Source organism: Labrus mixtus, chromosome 1 (genome assembly GCF_963584025.1).
Source record: "Labrus mixtus chromosome 1, fLabMix1.1, whole genome shotgun sequence".
NCBI lineage: Eukaryota > Metazoa > Chordata > Actinopteri > Labriformes > Labridae > Labrus > Labrus mixtus.
Genome location: NC_083612.1, coordinates 29312818 through 29329866, shown reverse-complemented (window position 1 = coordinate 29329866; position 17049 = coordinate 29312818). Strand labels below are relative to the sequence as shown.

At 39.1% G+C, this 17049-nt stretch overlaps 1 protein-coding gene across 1 annotated transcript; it reads left to right on the top strand.

The window, feature by feature from the left end:
* Positions 1 to 172: 172 nt before the first annotated feature.
* dusp22a (dual specificity phosphatase 22a) lies at positions 173 to 16214 on the top strand. Its single transcript, XM_061041385.1, has 8 exons — positions 173 to 292; positions 405 to 519; positions 2571 to 2604; positions 3674 to 3756; positions 5345 to 5394; positions 9898 to 9972; positions 10206 to 10377; positions 13660 to 16214. The coding sequence occupies exons 2-8, from the start codon at positions 499 to 501 to the stop codon at positions 13849 to 13851; spliced, it is 627 nt and encodes a 208-aa protein (XP_060897368.1). The 5' UTR covers positions 173 to 292; positions 405 to 498; the 3' UTR covers positions 13852 to 16214.
* The last annotated feature ends 835 nt before the right edge of the window (positions 16215 to 17049 follow it).

The window sequence follows — 17049 nt, the reverse complement described above, 5'->3', positions numbered from 1 at the left end:
AAAAATAAATTCAATATGTCTTTATGGATGATCTAATAATGTAAAAAAAAAATAGCTACGTCATGTTAATGTTACACTGTCCCACATACCGTAATAATGCATCGTTAATAAGCTAGTCTGTAGGTCTGTAGTGTTGAAGTGAAGGTGAAGTCTGGGTGAGAACAGCTGATCTGACTGCAGCCTGCTGTGATGTCATCAACCGGATGGGCCCGCCGCTGCACTTCAGTCACGTTAAAAACAATCCGGAAGACGATACTGCATGACGGGGAAGTGTTATTGAGGCTAAAACGAGGTTATTTAACAACATAACTGTTCACCATGGTGGTGGGACTGAATAATGTTGTTAAGTAGAAGACAAACGTAGCGACTAAGCTTTTCTCTCTTGTATGACTCATTCGGTCCAGGCTCGCGTTTTGGATACACAGTCCATGGTAACATATTTCAGCGGCTCCACATATTAAAGTCCTGTAGCTAGTCGTAGACTGATTCTAAGTCATCATGGGCAATGGGATGAATAAGGTAGGTGCATTTGTTAATTTCTATGGGGTTTTGTTGTTTCATGATTCTTTTGTGTGGTAAAAGTGTAGCTGGTATAAATGTCAATCAATCACGTCACTTGTTTTGTCTTCCCATACTGATATATGAATTTATAATAAACTGTAGGGTGCATGGATCATAATAATAATTGCCATAGCAGCTGTAGTCGCCTAGTAATATTTGTAGTAGTGCATTAGTTGTTGGAATAACTAAGATTTTATTTTGTATACTTTTTATTGACATTTTCAATACCCTGCACCCCAAGTGACCAGACAGTAAGCTATATCAAAATAACAGACAGAAATGAAAATAAAATGTCAAAAATAAAATAAAAATGTTTATTGCACATATGAATATAGATCAAATTAAATAATGATGATAATAATAATACTATATGGAGATCACAGACTTAACCTAAATAAACAACTACAATAATGTAAATGAATCATGAAATCAAAAGGATAGCTTCCAGCCCACTTTATGTAGATAAAAGGTTAGGGTAACCAGTCATCAGCAGCCTTATCATGTTGTGTGTCCCACATTTGGAGTTATGAGAAGGGTCTTTTTTCCACTCAGAAAAAAATCCTTTCCCATTCAGAGCATTTTTTTAGCGCTATGGTTAAATAATCTAGAAAAGATGATCAAATCTTTACCAAAAGCTCATCTTTCCTTTAAGAACAGCCTGTAATCGCTTGTGAGTAAACGTGTTAGAACTCTCTCTACCATTGTGTAACACTGGGTGGGGCATATAACTATGATTTTTAAATGTATTTACTATGTATCAATAACATTATTATGGCAGAATCAAAGTCCAGACAGCAGATTGTAAAGAGTTGTTGATAGGCTATCCCTGAACCCTAAAGCTGTATTTATTTATCTCTCCTATACACTCTGTACCCACGATTCTAATGTGCATAAAACTTAGTTCACCACAGACCTTTGACCTTTGACCTTGGGGCTCATGAAATTTTTCATGAGATACCCTTAAGATAATCAAATCAAAAGACCATTACAATGTTGCTATACTGGAGTGAATTCCAGTTTGCTCAGCAATCAAACACACAAGTGAAAAGATTACTATTGAGCTGTGGATGTGGTTGCTGTGTTGCACTGATACTGAGGGTTGAGGGCTTTTGCATAGTTTTGGTCTACCTGTCCCCTTTCAAGGAACTCTGCAAATTGATAAAATCGTGATTACTTTTATCCAACCCATGATGAAACATTTCTTTCATCATGGGTTGTCTCTCATTGAAAATACTCTTCCATCGTTCAAAGTTTGGTGAATCATCAAAATCAGTAAGATGGTGAAAAAATATTTTGTAAGAAAGGTGCCTTGCCACCAAGTAGAGTTCAGCTGCCTATAACTACAATGAGACTAATTGAATCTGTTCTGGTGGATGATAACACAAATTATCTTGAGTAACAAATCAACAAAAACTGCACAGTAAAACAGTTAATAAAATAGTACAAACCAAAAGGTTAGCAGCAAAGAACTTTCACCCACCTTCATCTGCCCGCCTGTTTATGGTTTAGTTTACTGCTAACATGCAGAATCACAGAATGATGACCAATTCATCAGTAAAGCAGTAGAAAGTGAAACTAATTGTAAGCACATATGTGGCTCTTAGAAACAGGAAAAAAGGTCTCTTTTTGCTGAAGCAGATACAATGGTCATTTGTATTTCCATTCTTAATTGTCTGAAAAGGTCCAGGCTCTGTGGTCACACTCTCTGTAAGTGTGAATCCAGCACTCCATTACCTGCACAGTTCTCTTGCTTCATGGTACTACAGTCGTACCTAAGCTGTACAGAATCAGTCAGTCGCTGCTTTCCACTCATCACTTTGTCCTGATCATGCACCCTTGGTTCCGGCCTTGTATGGTGGTTGTAGGGAATCTTTCCTTTGCTGGAACTCGGTTCTTAAGCTTTAAGCCTTAAATCCAATCTGGCTCAACCAGGGACAGAGAAGGTTTGAAGCTGGACAGTGATGAATTTCTAACCTGAATGCAGCATGTCTGTGAATTCTGCTTCACAGGTTGTCGATGGGCTTTACCTTGGAAACATAAGAGGTAAGAAAAACAAGATATAACTATATTTGTTTAATTCATAGAGTGAAGTCGGGTCAGGCTTTCTGTACCAAGAAAGTTGTCCACCATAACAGTCCATACATGCATGGAGTGAGTGAGTGAAATGCATTGCTTTATTCTGTCATTTTAATGCTGCACACATTATCTTTTGAAATTATATGGACAAAAACGTAGCATTTTCCCCGTAATCACTCTCCAGATTAAATGCTGTACCTTTTTAATATTATCTATTATTTTATCATGTAGGTTTGGCGTCGTCTGTATTGTGTCCTGTTTATTTTTTAATTTAAGGCAACTTGTTTGACTGTGCTGTAAGTTTTATCTTAATTTTAGCATACAGCAAATTTCCCATCAGGGAAAGACAAGTATATCTAATCGATTCTAAATTATCATCTACAGTAGGTCTAAACGGACTTGCATCCATAAATTGACCTTCATCCGTTTTCCCATGATAACTAGTAGTTTCCAGTTGTTCTCTCAAGTTCTCGACTTTATTTGATTATCTTGAGATGAAAATGCTGGCTTTCCAGTGATAACAAATTTCTCTGAAATTAACTTATCAGGGGAATAATTGCGCTGGGAACCCAAAATAACGACATAAATAACTTAAGATGTTGAAAAACAACCACAATGTATTGACATATTTAATCTAATTAACCCACATTTCTTGGTAATAATAAGATCAGATTTTGTGACATAAAACTGTTCTTCTGTCTGTTATAGAGTAAAACAGTATTGATGTTTTATTGACACATTACAATAAAGAAAACTCAGCAGTTTGTCAGTAATTCCCTGGCCTGAAAGAACCCCCTCCCAGTTAATGAGGTGTTTGCAGCTCTTCTAACTTTAGCTGCAGTGACGATGGCATGAGTATAACAGCTAAAATTAGTTCAAGTGACAGGAGCAAGTGACCTCAGGTCTAAGTCTCCCAAGTGATACTCCAGGATAGTAAGCAGACCAGAGATTTGCCTCTATAGCAGTTTACAATAGACCAAGTCAGAACTGTTTGTGTAAAATCCACTCACATCTATTCCTTTGTATTTGCCCCCAGATGCAGAAAACAGAGAAAGTCTTTCGAAGAATGGCATCACCCACATCCTGTCAGTGTACAACAACGCTAAACCCATATTTGAGGTTAGTGGAAAATCCAGGTTAGCTACATCAGTATTTGTGTACTTCCTGTGGAAACTTTACCTGGAGTTTTTTGGTATGATTGGGCATAAAATGATGTAATGTCTCCAGTCCGCCAGGTGAGGGCGACGGTGAGTTGTGGTTGGAATTAAGAAACAGCTTTGTGTCTGAGGGAGATTGATATGCTGAGTGGTATGGACTGTAGCTAATACTATCAGAACCATGTGAAGTTTTTTAGGCTGCTCAAATCTGGTGTAATTACAAGATAGGCACAAGTGTGAGATATTTCATATTTTAACATTGTTGCCCAATGTATCTGAGGAAAACCCACATGATCAGCATAGGGTTGTCACCATCCCCAATTTTTTAAAGGTTTATTTTTGGGCTTTTTATGCCTTTATTTAGAGATAGCACAGTGGACATAATCAGAAATCGGGGAGAGAGAGTGGGGAATGACATGCGGGAAAGGAGCCACAGGTCGGATTCTAATCTAGGCTGCCCGCTTGGAGGGCTACAGCATCCGTACATGGGATACTTTTACTAACCACTACGCCACAAGCGCCCCCACGGTATCAGAATTTTAGACTTAGATAAAATACCAGTGAAAATCAAACATTATCAGTATCTGTGTCGATACCAGGGCAACAATAACAGAAGTCCTAGACAACCAATACTACTTGATTTTGTATATTTAATTACAAAAAATTGCAGACAAACTCCTGCAAACTTGGCAACAGTACCAGAGGCGCTGCTTGTCAACAGGCAAGGCAGGCAACTGCTTGGGCCCCAAGACCAGTAGGGGGCCCCTGAGAGTTGACAAACTTAAACCAAAGCAGTGGCACAAAATGTGACAACCTGTAGGAAACCTCCCTTAGGGAACCCCATCTGACAGCACTCACTCTTGTCACCCTGCTAAGATTGCATGTATTATTGCTGTGAAAACCAAAGTTTGACAATGAAAGTCACCAAAGAAACATGAAGATGAATTAGCCGTCTATAGGAGAGAAAAAAAGAGGACGAGGAGTACGCGTTGGCTGGCAGACGTAATTGTGATGAACACTGGTTGGAGGGTCCCCCTATTGATTTTTGCTATAGGGCCCCAACAGACTCTAGAATCGCCACTGAACAGTACCCAAACATGGCCAACATATTTGTGCAATTAAGACATTGCTGTCTCTCTCTCTCTCTTTAGGTTATGTGGTTTCAAAAGTACCCAAGTCTCAATCATATGGACAAGCTTAGTTTAGCATCTTATATCCAGCTTCCAGGCAAATTTGTGTCGTACATAGTGCCAGTCAGTTTCTTAAGGTTGTCTTGAACAGCATCTATTATATTCACATTCACTTATATAATGCTAAGCATGAGCAAGTAGGAAGCAACACATTCAGACAATAAATATTATGATGCAGAGCTGACAAGACTCATGACTCACATGAGAGAGGATTAACAGATGTTCAAATGAAAAACGGACCAGGGCCATCATTTCACTATTAGAAGACATAGAAACAAAAATGTAGTAGACATTGAGCTATGAAATGTAAGGACTGAATCCCTTCTGTTCTGGTTCTTAATTTTCATGTATGTTTTACAGGACAAGACTTACCTCTGTATTCATGCAGCTGATGCTGCCAGCCAGAACCTGTGAGTAATCACACACACACACACACACACACACACACACACACACACACACCAACAAAATTTGATATATTATTGGTGCTTACACCAAATATTTTAAAGGCCCATTACAATTTCTCAAGCACTGATGAGTCATGCTGTATTATTTCGACACTCATACCCTCCAAATTGAGATCCCGTGGTGTGACGGCCCTGTGCAAACTGTCACAAAGAATGCACCATGATGTCTGTCAGTTACAAAAAACGGATTTTTTGCATGATTCAATTTGGGTGTTGTAGTTATTCACCTATGAAGTGTTAGTTCCATTCATGCCGCACAGGCTAAAATTTAAATTGTATTGTTGAGGTTAAAGTGACCAAGTAGTTTATAAAAACTACAGTTCAATTATGTACGTCTCATCACTTGTAGTTTTATCAAGTAATATATATCCTGCAGGGAAAAATCTTTTGTGTTACTAGTACAGAAAAAGCATTATGACAAGTGTTTGTTTTGTGTGTTTGCAAATCTGTGAGTGTTTCATAGTGAGTGAGGCAGAGAGAGTGAGAGAGATGGGGTAATTGTGTTCAATGTGTCATTGTTCATCAGGCTCAGACCCGATGTTGTAAGATGAATGAGCTGTCCCTCCACCCTTGCAGAAGTCGCTAACATATCCTGGACCTTCGACTCTGCAGTCCAAGTTGCGTCGATTATGGATTTAATACTCAACGGGGTCTGAGAGCACAAACTGAAGCATCTTACATGGGATGCAGTTTGAGCAGCAATGCAAAGAGCAGTCTCTTGTCAGTCAGTATTGAAGCTGGTGAAGGAATGTTGTTGTTGCTGCCTTCTGCTGGCCAGTCTGGTTTCCTGCTGAAATAGATGAAATAAAAATGTACCAAGCTGCTTTTGAACTGTTAAAATACTTTAATACCTTCAAAGAGGTTTGTTCTTTTGACTTGGATTTAGAGATTAAAATAAGTTAATTAGAATTCAGATTTATTATTTGGTTGGATGTTTTTTGGGGGGTTGGTTTGGAGGTGTCAGACCTCCACTGTCGCAATCAAGTGTCTTTCCCTCAGGCAGCAGAGGAAGGAAACCTTAGTGTCACATCTGGCTGTTGGGCCCCGACCACCCAGGACTTTAATAACCCCCCCTCTGTCACAATCACTGCTCTGGCTGACGGGAATGGTGAGGCCCACCGATGCCCCTATGGCCAGGTCTGACGGCCCCTCCCATGTGTAAGGTCCCCAGCAAGGACCGTCTTTCTCATGTAGGGTTTTTTTTTTAAGCTGTTTGTGAAACCCTAAACTTTCTGTAAGCTTTTATGTCTATGCTTTTTGGAATTTTAGGAGGCCAGGTTCTTTTAGATGGCCCCAAATCCCAGTTTTTTATTCAAAAGGCTCAATCATTTACCTTAAAGGTCCCATATTATGCTTTTTCTGGTTTTATATGCTCTCTAGTGTGTTTTCCAAGTGTCCTGTGCATGTTTAGGCACATCTATGTGCAAAAATTCAAAGTCCGCGGAAACGCGGCTTCTCCTACGTCCTCCTGTTAGCTGTAGCATTAGCCGCATGTAACGCTCGGTTCTAGCCCCCCTCGAAAAAAAATTGCCAGTGTGACGTCATTGTCAGTGTGAGATCACTGATCTAAGCCCATTGGCTCGTTGTGGCAAGCCCAGCAGCTCATGTTGCACGCCCGTTAACTTCTGTAGCACACCCACGATATGCCGTAGCCTGCGGTAGCACAGTAGTGCTAAGGTGCTAATGCTCCCCTCGGACGGAGCCGGACATTTCCGAGAACCAGAGCCGACAGGCCGACCAATCAGATCAGACTTGGCACACGTGGGGACTCTGAACGTGGGCACTTCAGAGCCTTAGAGAGAGAGTCAGAAGCGAGCCGGTGCATGGAGCGGCAGTACATGAAAACAGACACTTTTTTAGAACTTTAGCTATTGTGAACATACTTTAGTAGGTACATAAATTAAATATATGAACCCTAAAAAGGGCATAATATGGGCTCTTTAAAAAATAAATACAAAGAAGACTAGTCGATGCAAGCCAACCTGAGATCCTTAAAGGAAGTAGAAAAACTCTCACAAACCTTTATCAGATAAAAGATATGTTACACACATTGTTCCCGGCCTTGCTTATGTTCACTACTGTGATCATCCAGCATGCAGTTGATGAAAAGTTGCCAAACAAAGGTTAAACGTCAGACACAGCTAACCGGGACATCGCATTGTTGATGTTCTCAAGATGGATGTAGACTTCAAATCATGTCGATTGATGTGATGTCATCTGAATAAATGCTAAACATTTGATTGGAATTGTCTTAAATGTTGAGCATGTGCACATAATCATACAGAAACCATGTTTGTGGAGGGTCAGGGATTCCCCTTTAAGCGATCATTCACATGACACTGCTGGTATGATTTTAATGCACACTGTGCACTGACCATGAAGGTGCTAACTCATTTGCATTGAACTTTTAAAAAAGGACATTTGCATTCATGTGAGGAGTCTGCTTTTCCACCATGTTGAATTTTGGCTGAAAGGTTGTGTAAAGATTTCTAATGCAGACCAATGTGTGAACTAGAAATGTACCATTCCATAGATCTGCAGAAGCTATTTAACCTTTTAATCACAACAACTTGTTTTATTTGACTTCTATCCTCTGGATTTAGCAGGTTTAAACCGCAAGTGTTTGTCACAAGGTATTTTTTTTGCATATTAAACAAGAAGGACGGAAACCTCTGTGCTAGGAAGACAGAACAAAGTGCTGAGGAGACATCTTTTGAACAAGAGTTTGGATCTCAGGAAGGAGAAAAAAGAAAAGTGGCAGTCAATCTATTTTAGCCACTGTCTGTTATTCTGTCTGCTGTTGAGTAACCAGCATCTGCTCCTCAGGAGACGCTGCTATCAGCCATGCACTGCCTGATTATGCAAAACCCCATCAGTGTTTCCTGACAGTGACCGAGTAGGATATTTGAGGAGCAGTTGCATTGCCTTATGCTGCTTTGTCTTCCCTTTTATTTCAGAGCAGGCTCACATTCTGATGGTGTGTGTGTGTGTGTCTTGCACATGTTGAGTTTAAAAGTTAAAATCATTAACTTGATCAATTTTAGAAACTGAATAACAAACAAATGCTGGAAACCGCTGAAATTTTGCACATAGACAAAATCGAGGGGCCAGTCACTTCCCTTGTCTGTCCCTGCTGTCTGTTCTCTGGTCTACCACAGAAGCAGTCCACACTTTTTTCTCACATGACAAGTTGGAAATTGTGGGGAAAAAAAAAAAAACACTACTCGCTATGATGTTTCTTGTTGAGAATTTCAAATAAATCAACGGAAACCATCCAATGCATGCTGGTACTTTTCACTGATTTTGAGAGTTACCTGCAGTTTCTTCAGTCACTTCAGAACTGTATCATGTTTTTACAGTTACAGCACAACGTTAGGGCCTCAGAACAGGAGTTTCAGTTCAGGTGTCCTTTCTCATATCCTATAATGTGTGATCTTTTTTTAGCTTAACACACCATATATCACTTTGCCTTTTCAAATGCAAGCCTGTTTTCTTGTTTGCTGGTCAACAGTGCTGATGTTATTTTTGATTTAAAGGTCACATTTTATTCTCCTTTGCAACCAGTTTAAATAAGTCTCAGAGCTCCCCAAAACACGTCTGTGAAGTTTCTTGTTCTAAATCCACTCTGATCCTGTATTTTTGCCTTCATGCCCCTCTATTGAGCTGTGTCTGGCCTCTCTCTGAAAGGGCTTCGGTGGCTCTGGCTTTCTTGCACCATGGCAGAACAAACACCTAGCTGTGGGAGAGTCACCCACCTTGGCAAGGGGTTACTGCCCTTTGTGATGTCATGAAGGGAAAATCTCCAAACAGCCTGTTTGAGCACACATTTTCTGAAAAGTGGAGCAGGCAAAAGACAGAGGATGGAATTTTCTCATAATAAGAGGGTTAGTAGACAGACTAGGGACACATATTAGTGTTAAAAAAAACCATGGAAAAGTGTATTTTGCTAAATATGTGACCTTTAAAACATTTTGTAGCAACTTGAAGGAACAAAAAGCCGCTGACAGGCTGAAGTCGAGCCTAGAATTTGCCTCGTGCTTATCAGAAAAAAATCACTGAAATCCATTAAATAGGTTTTGACTTGTATAACCAAAAAGATAATCAACACTCGTGATAACGTACACAAACTCATAAGGTAATGACAGTGAGCAAAAAAATAGCGGTCAACAAAACATACGGCAACCCTCTCTCTCCCCTGATCAAAAAGGGTGAGCAAGGGACGTGAATCAATGAAATATGACCGCCTATACCCATGTGACCAGCTAACTCTCTGCTCAATATAATAACACAAGATATGATATAATAAACAATTACATACCAAAATATACTCGTTCTTGGTTACATCACATATCTTTACTGCAAACCACAGAAACCTCCATTATATCAGTTCTGTCAGATTCAAGGGTTATAAGTGATTTAATTAGTGTTTTATATTTTTCTTTCCAGATTACAGCATTTTAAAGAGTGCATCAGCTTCATCCATGAATGTCGCCTAAATGGTGGATCTTGTCTCGTTCACTGGTAGGTTTTGATTTCTCCATTTAGCATTGGCATTAAGATTTCATGTCATGTGGACTTAGACATTCATAAACTCCTGCTTCAAGAGATTTTTCTATTTAGGCCGCAGACTTAGAAGAAGAAATAAAAACACTATCACATATAGGGCCTTTTTTCACAGTGCATTTGTAATGTGATATTTATCAAATGCATCCAGTGTCTTGATCACAATGACCAAGCTGTTTGCTCTGCTGCAGCCTTGCAGGTGTGTCCCGCAGCACCACCATGGTGGTGGCCTACCTGATGACCGTCACCCACTACAGCTGGGAGGAGTGTCTGTCTGCCGTCAAGGCTGTCCGCTCCTTTGTCGGCCCAAACTATGGCTTCCAGGAGCAGCTTCGGGAGTACCAGACGACACAAGTCTCAGAGGTAAACACAAAAATAGAAACCAAGACATGATGAATGAACACTTAATATCTGCAAAGAGCATTCTGTACGGTAAGCCCGTGTAACAGCCCAAAGTAAAAGGTGATATTTAGTTGTAACATTTAAAACTAACGTGGTAACCGCTATTCTTCCTTCAGTAGCCCAGTTAGAATACCGTTGAAGCATTAAGGTGATATTTGCTGTTGGTGGAGTTTCAAAACCACGTAGACTTACACAGGAACCGACAGGAGATGACACATGAACCATCACTCTGCAGACAGTCAGTGGTTAACCTGTCAACTGTTACTTGTAGCTGTGTTATTGTCGTGGAACAAAGTCTACCTGACAGCTGGGGACTGTCTCGAGCTACTTTATGTATCTGTGTTGTTTCTATATTTGTTTGTTATTTATAAATGCCTGCAGAGGCAAATTAAAAGACATGCTTCATATTACAGTAAACCATCATCTTTATGGCTCTTCTATTTACATTTACATCTATTTCATCATCATTTTAACTTCCTGGTTTTATGTCAAGTCTGGTTTGGTGTGCATTTACATACAATTAAAGTGTTGTGCGCTGTAACTTCAAATAAATGTGCATTTATTCGAATTTTCAATCGAGCGTTTATAGCAACCATGACATCTAGTCATTTAAAGACTTTTTCATGACATTTTTCACATTTGAGGAAGTGTGTGAATACATTTGGTACATCTCCACAGCACTTCACTACTATATACTATGGGTAGCTGCGGCACTTCCTAGTACTGCTATTCCCTTACAATGACTCTGACACAGACACAGAGTGGAGAAGGGGAACTGCAGGGGGTTTGCTGGGATTGCATTAGCTCGGTACTGCTCATCACGTGTTAATCATTACGGTCAGCATCTTGCAACATGACAAGCCTGAAAAAAAAAGTTCATTGTTTATAAGTATTGTACTGATTTCGAGGATTTAAAGGGAAATACGTTTTTTTGTACTTGTGCTGTTCTGACATCTGCCTCAGATAGAAAGTGAGGAATCCTTCACACCACCATCTACCTTAGTGCCTCCTGCAGCTGACCAGCTTTGTTTACTGCCACAGCATCCAAGCAACAAGGCATGAGACACACTGAAGGGAACATCCCAGAAATGTCTGTCAAGTTTAGGGAAAGATTCAAAAAGCAACTTTTTTAGTACATAATTATTATTTCAGTGCTGGGTATAAGACAATCTCCCAAAATAACTCAGACCGGGTTGAAAGTCCAAAGAACCACTTTAAGAAGAGCTATTAGACGACATCTTAGAAGCACTGTTTGAAACATAGTCCTAATGTGTCACATCTTTGGAAAGAATAAAAATAATGTCCTTTAATCTGTCTCTGCTCTGAACCAACCTTCAACTATTAATACATCCAGACATTCATATTTATTTAATGTCATAATCTGCCTTAAATTCAGCCTTTGTCTTTGCTTTAGGCGCATGGCTAAGTCTGTTTACAGTATAAAAAAAAAAAAAAAAACGCTTTTAAGAGCATACCAGATTTTAATGTAATTTTTTTTTTACTCTAACATGGAATTTTACATTTTCACTTCACTCTTTTCTGATTTTAATAACTAGAAAACTTAAGCGCCTCAAATATGTTTCACTTTCTTTTTCAAGATGACACAATGACTTGATCAGAGTCTTGCACAACTCCTGATATCAGGCAGCTCACGTTATCTTTAGATTGAACTTCTGATTGTTCATTTATTGTTACAGTTGTGTTCCTGTTGTGAGTTAGTGCGGGACCATTAGACTAGATTATTAAGGAAGATGAAGTTCTTACATTCAGAGAGACTTTCACTTCATTGTATTTCATACCGTAACTCCTGGAGATCATTTGAGAACACTTCACTGCTGTGGTGACATATTGAAAAACTTCACTTGGAAAAGGGATAGCCGGAGCATTTCATATAAACTCAAAGTTCAAATCATTTGGTTTTGCCCCTTTAACTGAAACACCACGAAGTGTGATGGAGGACAAACAGAAACAAAAACTAACATTTCTCTTTTCAAGAGGGACAGCAGCTCCACATAAACTGCATCCAGGCTATGTTGACATAAAACAATTCTAATTGAATGTTTCTGTGAAAAATGAGATCTTTCCAAAGTGGAGTGGTCGTTTTTTGTGCGTATTCCTCAGAATATATGTCGTAAAGATCTTTGTGTCCTGCTTTTTCGTTTGTTTGTTTATTCATTCTTACGCAGAAGAAAACAAATATTTGCTCTTGGTTTATTAAAAGTTCAGTTTAAGCCGTGACATCATCTTTGGACTAACACTTTGGTGCTGAGAAAAGACGGATTATTGGAAAGAAAAGCTTTGGATCTTTATTTTACCAGGAAGTCCATCTGACAATAAAAATGTCTTTTACATGTAAGATGTGGCCAAGGTAGCATCTATACAAATACACAAACAAATTAAAAACCCAACTTAAACAACACATGATGGGAAAATCACGACAACTTCAAACAGCTTTTCAAATACACAGTGGTCTTTCAAGAAGAACAGTCTCATGCCTTTGTCACCACAGTTTGATGATACTCTTACATTTATTAAGCGATATCAGTGTGTCTAGTTGTAGCTATTTTGATGATGTTTCTATGCCCCAAGTGCATTATAGGAAAAGCAGTTTTCCCCAGATCAGTCAAAACTTTTCAGTGGAGAGCGATCTCATTTACTGATTCTAAACTTAGTTCACAAATATTATCTCTGGTTAAATCAAAGCCTATGAAATAATAGAACAGCTATCATATTTGTGTAAAACAAAGCTGCACAAACTAGACACATTTCAAATGACTTAAAGTTTACAGGCCCTGTCTTTATATGGAAGCTCTTTTCCAAGAGCTACTTCTACATGTTGTATGTATTTATAGCTATTGTCATATATTCTGTATATAGATACAGTGTATTTCCAGGTATTAAACACTGAAGAAGCAGAGCAGGATTTTTTGGCACAACTTCACCAACTAACAAGGTGCATGAAGAGTGGAAGGCTTGACGAGGTCAAAAAGCTCCAGCAACACTTGTAGTATGAAGATCAATATTATTAACAAATTAGAACGACGTGTTTTGGCTTGTAGCCTCCATCAGGGTCATGACCGAAATGCGTCGGGTCTAATTTTTTAATAAAGTTGATCTCCATACTACAAGTGTTGCTGGAGCATCTTGACCTCTTCAGGTACTAAACACTGAAATGTAATTTGATCTTAACACAATTATATCAAGAGTCTCAATGATTTTTTTGGTGCGTCTTCTTGTCCCCAGTTCAGAGCCTGGTTACGCTCCAGTTTCCAGCCCAGTCCATTCAATGACCAGGAGCAGGTTGGGACCCTGCTGAGCCAGTACACAGAGCAACAGGAGAGCCAGAGAAGAGGAGGAGACCACCGCTGGATAAATCAGGGTGTAGGCGTGTGCGCTCTGCCGTCCAACTCTGAGGGTCCTGAAAGCAGCAGCTGAAACTCAGGCATCGGGGTCGTGCCAAAGTCCTGCCAAACACTGTCTGAAAATGGCAGTAGTTATTTTTCTGTCCTCAATTTAAAATCAACCCCAAACTTTAAAGCCTGTACAACTTTGAAAGCATAGGACTAAATAATTCCACTTTAAAAGCCAAGCATAAATACCTAATTTGCCTCTGTCTTGTCATTTTTAAGGAGTGAGGGTTGATTTAAAATTGAGCTTCAGAATTTTGTCCACTAGTACCGCCCTTGTTTCCTTAACTGAAAAAAAAAAGCCACAACAGGGGTCTCGGTGCTCACAGACGCCTTACTCTAATCACCTCTGCACTTTATCCATAATGAATAAACCATACTTCCATGTGGACTCATCTGTAACATTCAGCTCGGTAGCCTGAGGTTGGACTAACATACAATCCCTTATGGGAACATTTTAGTCTCTTACTATGTGGATCTCTGGTCTTTAATGCTGCACAGTGACCTTTACAAATCTGACGCCATACTGATGCCAGTTATTCTGAAATACTAGTTTGTTATTAAGTACATCTTGCTGAAAGAAACAGTGTTGCTTGCCTGTCAGATGTGTCAGTGCAATAATCATTACATGTAAAGTTAAATTCACAAACACAACAATTTAGCAACTACTGATTAAGTTCACTATTGATTAACCTGCTGGTCATTTCCACGATTATTCTGTTGAATGTATAGTGGAAACAACTTCAGAAGTTTGGGAAAAGAGCGGAGCACAATTTCCAAAAGCTTAAAATAACACCTTCAAATATCTTCTTTTTTTCCATTCAACTGTCTTAAACACAAAGAAAGCTATATATGGCAAAGAAAAGCAGCACATGCTCACATCTACAGTTAAGTATCAATACAGCACAAGCTCAAATTTATATCGGTCGATTAATAAGGTAAAAATAATTAAATAGAGAAATTGTTGCAGCTGTAGTTATGGTGTCATTAGCAGCTATACTCGCCACCTAAAGGTGTTCTGATAAAGATGAATATATCACTGTTGCACATCACTGCCCATTGAGTAAACAGCATTTGTTTACACCCAGTCATCTGCTGGGTCTGCACACTATATGATAGTACAAGATTATGTATTGTCACTGTATTCAGCCCAGCTGCAATAGACAAGATAATAATACAAACAAGTGGAAAAAGATAAAACAAGAACAAACCCACAGTAAAAAATAAGTCAAAGTGACTATTGCAGAGTATGTGCACCATAATGCAGCGGATATCAAGTGCAGTTGCGCCACATTATGCAGAAAAGTCTTAAGCAGCATATTGAAAGTGTTCTCGTATGTAAATGGGACTTGGGGTGGGGGGTGGCTTAGAGGCTACACCTTTTGGGAAGAAGTTGTTGCTGAGTTTGTCAGTCCAGGTCTTGATGGAGCAATATTGTTTACTGGAGATACCCAGAGATGCTTTCCATTGTGTTTGAGCAGTAGCTGAAAGGAGAGTCTGCCTTGTTTAAGTTACCTGACAAAAGGAAATCTTATTAGGCGTTCTTTACCAGGTGGGAGGTGTGAGGAGTTATTTAGTCATGAAGATTCCCAGGAATTTGGTGTTTTACACGATGTCCACCTCTTCACCTAGAGCTATAAAAGCCCACACGGATTTCCTTTGTTTTAGTGGTGTTCAGGAACAGGTTGTTTTCTTAACACAACTCAAGCAGGTGTTGAACCTCCTCTCTATACTGTGTGTCCTAATTATTAGTAATGCTGGTAATCCCCAACTTCACTTGTGGGTACTAGTGCACCCATGTCACATGTCTACAACTGAATCCAGCACCAACAATGCCCAGGGGAAGCATATTTGACCTCATATCAGCCAATGTGTGTAGCTGGTGAGGAAATAGCTTTTGTGCTGGACATCTATGTACCAGCCAACAAAACTGTACCGAGTTACCTCATGATTTCAGATAAGGCTGATGTTGGGTCTGCGCCCAAACCACACAGCTTTAATTTGATTCACTGGATAAAGAGTTGTTTAAAAAAAAAACGGAGGCACACAGCTAGGAGTAGTGAGTTCATTTAAAATTGGCAAAATGTTCCCTTAAGTGAAACATGTAATGTAGCAGGTGAATCTGGTTTTCTATATAATGTCTGGCTGAGTAAAACTGTAAGTCCACATGAAGGATCTCTGCTGACGTGAAGCTTGAGTCTTCCTGATTTTACTGAAGCTCTGATTTATGTTTTTTTTTTGTGAAAAAGCAGATTTTAAGGTAATTGTGCTCATATGTTCATGAAGTTGTTTGAATTGCATATTTATGGTGTTGATTGTTCCTGTTTTATAATACAAATCTGTGATTGACTAAATAATTGAACTGCTAATAAATCTGTACTATCAACTCTATGGTATGTGTCTGTGTGCATGGAAACACACCCCAGAGCAGAGAAAAAAAACAATAAACATGCTGATCTTATTAGGGAGCCTTAAACTGCACAGAGAAAACTTTAGAATGGCTTTTTTCAACTTACAGTCTAGAGTTTGTGCAGTGTTTTACTGCCCTACTTACTCAGCACATCACCAAGTAATTGTGCTTTACCACATAAGTTCCTTTGTGTGCTACAGGTCATGAAAATGAACCGTTTGATGACTAACTACTGATCAAAGCTCAGCAAGGATTTTCAAAACGTGTGCCTGAATGCTGTAAAACACAAGTGCTCAGTGCAGAGACATTACAACCTCGTCCCAAAGCTTTTGCCACACTGATAACTTACATTATATACCACATAGCTATTTGCAGCCACCACAACCTTAACAACATTGCCTGCCAGTTTAGTTTTCACCAGGGACAGATCTTTACCCAATGAACACTAAGTAGTACAGTTGTAAGAGACAGACACATTTTGCCATAAGTCATTCACTTTACAACAATGTAGAATTCATAAACATAAACATAAATGAATCATGCCATAAGATGGAGATCGACTTCAGAAATGATCATCAAATGGAAACTAAATATATATAGAATTGATTGCAAAAGGATTGTAATTACAACAATGTGCAGTCGTCAGGACATGTTGATCACCATTGGTGACAGATTACTACTGCATGATGTTTTCATAAGCTCTTCATCAAAGTATAGATAGTAATATATCATATAATAATTCAGTTTAATTGTGTTTAAACATTAACCTTTTCCTTAGAAAGAGGTCTCATATCAGCAGTGGCAGTCGCTTTGCCC

Bases quoted from the DNA above. Each gene is read 5' to 3' on its own strand.
- dusp22a (XM_061041385.1), top strand. From the start codon at position 499: ATGGGCAATGGGATGAATAAG. The intron at 2,605-3,673 runs GTAAGAAAAACA...ATTTGCCCCCAG, and splicing joins TTACCTTGGAAACATAAGAG to ATGCAGAAAACAGAGAAAGT. The intron at 9,973-10,205 runs GTAGGTTTTGAT...GCTCTGCTGCAG, and splicing joins GGATCTTGTCTCGTTCACTG to CCTTGCAGGTGTGTCCCGCA.